At 46.1% G+C, this 3,048-nt stretch overlaps 1 protein-coding gene across 1 annotated transcript; it reads left to right on the top strand.

The window, feature by feature from the left end:
• Positions 1-211: 211 nt before the first annotated feature.
• On the top strand, positions 212-700 carry LOC134412199 (beta-keratin-related protein-like). Its single transcript, XM_063146039.1, has one exon. It carries the CDS (start codon positions 212-214, stop codon positions 680-682), a length of 471 nt encoding a protein of 156 aa, XP_063002109.1. The 3' UTR covers positions 683-700.
• Positions 701-3,048: the final 2,348 nt, after the last annotated feature.

Here is a 3,048-nt window from a genome sequence, read left to right as displayed (position 1 = left end):
CTTTGGCAGGGGCTCACGGAGAAGGGCCCCTGTAGATGATCTTAAGGTCCGGGTAGGTACATATGGGAGGAGGCGTATTCATGAACTGGTATTCATGAAGAGAATTCCTTTCCCTTTATATCATGTTCTTGTTAAAACAGTAATGCATCACAACACTACTGCTTCCTTACGGTTGGTTGTTTTCTTTCAGACACACCTCCATCACTCAACCATGGCTTACTGTGGACCTTCCTGTGCCGTCCCATCCTGTGCTTCCAGCCCAGTCGTTGGGTTTGGATCAGCAGGTCTTGGAGCAGCAGGGATTGGCTCTGGCTCCTTTGGTGGCATTGGCTATGGCTCCGGTGCTCTGGTCGGCCCCGGTGTGCCTTCTGCCAGTCTCGGTGTGCTCTCCGGAGTCAACCCTTCTTGCATCAACCAGATCCCACCAGCAGAGGTCGTGATCCAGCCACCTCCCGTCGTCCTGACCATCCCAGGACCCATCCTGTCTGCAAGCTGTGAGCCTGTATCTGTTGGAGGCAACACCCCATGTGCTCTTGGAGGTTATGGCCAAGCTGGTCTCCTCGGTCAAAGCCTCCAAGGTGGTCTCCAAGCTGGCTTACTTGGTTCTAATGTTTCACGGTTGGGTCAGGGCTATTATGGGTTGGTGGGGCGAAGAGGCAGCATCTGCTATACCCCCTGCTAAATTCACATGGACTCTCAATGACCAAACAGAATGATCCAAGGATTCACAGCAAAACGCTCAGGCCTGTTCATCTCCATGGCTGCTGCTGAAGTCATAGAGAGACACAGGACTGTTCAGCATCCCTGGAAATCAGGCCCACAGCTACCTTTCCTGAATCTGTTTTCATTCTAAACCCATCCCTCTGTATCACGCTATTTATCTGCTTGTTTGATTTTAATTTATGTATGGCTGGTTCTTTTGAGCATACATCACAGCATAATGATGAAAGGGACAAGAACCGTTGTCCATGAAATGTGTAGCAAGTAAAAAAAGGACAAAATCAGGTCAAATGGCAGAGGGAAGATATATTTTTTTCACTTTTCCCCCCTCCAAATATGGACACAGTTCCTTCACTTGTGTTCTTTGTTGGTTTTCCCAGCCAAAATAGCTCCTTGATGAATTGTTGGCTAAAACGCTTTTCTGTTTATTCTGAATAAAACTTACTCTGCATCAGAGCACTGGTCTCTTGTTTTATTTTAACACACCATCAGTTTTCATACAAACAATCACGATATAGAGATGCAAATGGCATTCCCAGGTGTTGTGTGTTTTGTGAACCGCCCAGAGAGCTCCACCTATTGGGCGGTATAGAAATGTAATAAATAAATAAATAAATAAATTGTGCAGTTTTCTCACAATCTGAAAGGTTGAAATCATAAAATAGCAGAGTTGGAAGGGGCCTACAAGGCCATCGAGTCCAACCCCCTGCTCAGTGCAGGAATCCACCCTAAAGCATCCCCGACAGATGCTTGTCCAGCTGCCTCTTGAAGGCCTCTAGTGTGGGAGAGCCCACAACCTCCCTAGGTAACTGGATCCATTGTCGTACTGCTCTAACAGTCAGGAAGTTTCTCCTGATGTCCAGCCGGAATCTGGCTTCCTGTAACTTGAGCCCGTTATTCCGTGTCCTGCACTCTGGGATGATCGAGAAGAGATCCTGGCCCTCCTCTGGGTGACAACCTGTTAAGTATTTGAAGACTGCTATCATGTCTCCCCTCAATCTTCTCTTCTCCAGGCTAAACATGCCCAGTTCTTTCAGTCTCTCTTCATAGGGCTTTGTTTCCAGACCCCTGATCATCCTGGTTGCCCTCCTCTGAACATGCTCCAGCTTGTCTGCATCCTTCTTGAATTGTGGAGCCCAGAACTGGACGCAATACTCAAGAGGATGCCTAACCAGGGCCGAATAGAGAGGAACCAGTACCTCATGTGATTTGGAAGCTATACTTCTATTAATGCAGCCCAAAATAGCATTTGCCTCTCCTGTTTATATACTTACACTTGGGCTTTTTCTACACCTAAGGGTTATCCCAGGAAAATAAACGGATCATCCCTGCCTGCTCCCGAGATTTTCTGCGTGTCATTTGGATGCACAGGGACAATCCTGGGATGATCCCGGGATATAGGGCTGGTGTACAAATGCCCTTGAAGTAAATTGCTTTCACCCCACCACTTTTGACTTCAGCCCTGCCAACTACTTGAATCACATTTGGCATTCAGGAAGAGGAACTGTCAATATCTGCAGTACACACCAGGTAGATGGTAGATTAGGGTGACCCTATGAAAAGGAGGACAGGGCTCCTGTATTTTTAACAGTTGCGTTGAAAAGGGAAATTCAACAAGTGTCATCTGTATATATGGAGAACCTGGTGAAATTTTCTCTTCATCACAACAGTTAAAGCTGCAGGTGCCCTGCCCTCCTTTAAATCCGGCCACTCTAGTATAGCTCCTACAGCTTTAACTGTTGTGATGAAGAGGGTATTTCACCAGGTTCTCCATATATGCAAATGTCACCTGCTGAAATGCCCTTTTCTATACAACTGTTAAAGATACAGGAGCCCTGTCCTCCTTTTCATATGGTCACCCTATGATAGAATAGATAGATAGATAGATAGATAGATAGATAGATAGATAGATAGATAGATAGATGAGTTAGTTTTTGTAAAGGAGCTGTTCCTATGCAACTGAGAGAAATCTGGTGTTTTTGCTTGCTTGTTTTTTTGGTGAAAAAATCTCCTCTAAAACTCCTGAAGGTTGGCAATCTCACAGCCCTAACTCAGCTGGATGGTTCAACAGATACATCGCCTGGCTACTTGCCAGAATAGTTGAGTTGCCCACCCAGGTCTCCCCCGCCCTTTGCAGATTTCAATATACTTGTATCTCAGCTCTTTCTTTCTCTGCCTCCTTTCCCTCTCCAAGAATGGCTTTCTGTTTGTGGAACACACACACCATTCCTCTGCTTTGTATTTAGGCATTACGGCACATCATGTTCTCACTGGCCGCATTTCAGTGATAGGAAGGAATGAAGGCAAAACAGGCAGGGCAAAAAACTT

Source organism: Elgaria multicarinata, chromosome 21 (assembly GCF_023053635.1).
Source record: "Elgaria multicarinata webbii isolate HBS135686 ecotype San Diego chromosome 21, rElgMul1.1.pri, whole genome shotgun sequence".
NCBI lineage: Eukaryota > Metazoa > Chordata > Lepidosauria > Squamata > Anguidae > Elgaria > Elgaria multicarinata.
This window is presented reverse-complemented; position numbering and strand designations above follow the sequence as displayed.

Coding starts and splice junctions, on each gene's coding strand:
- LOC134412199 (XM_063146039.1), top strand. CDS start 212: ATGGCTTACTGTGGACCTTCCTGTGCCGTCCCATCCTGTGCTTCCAGC.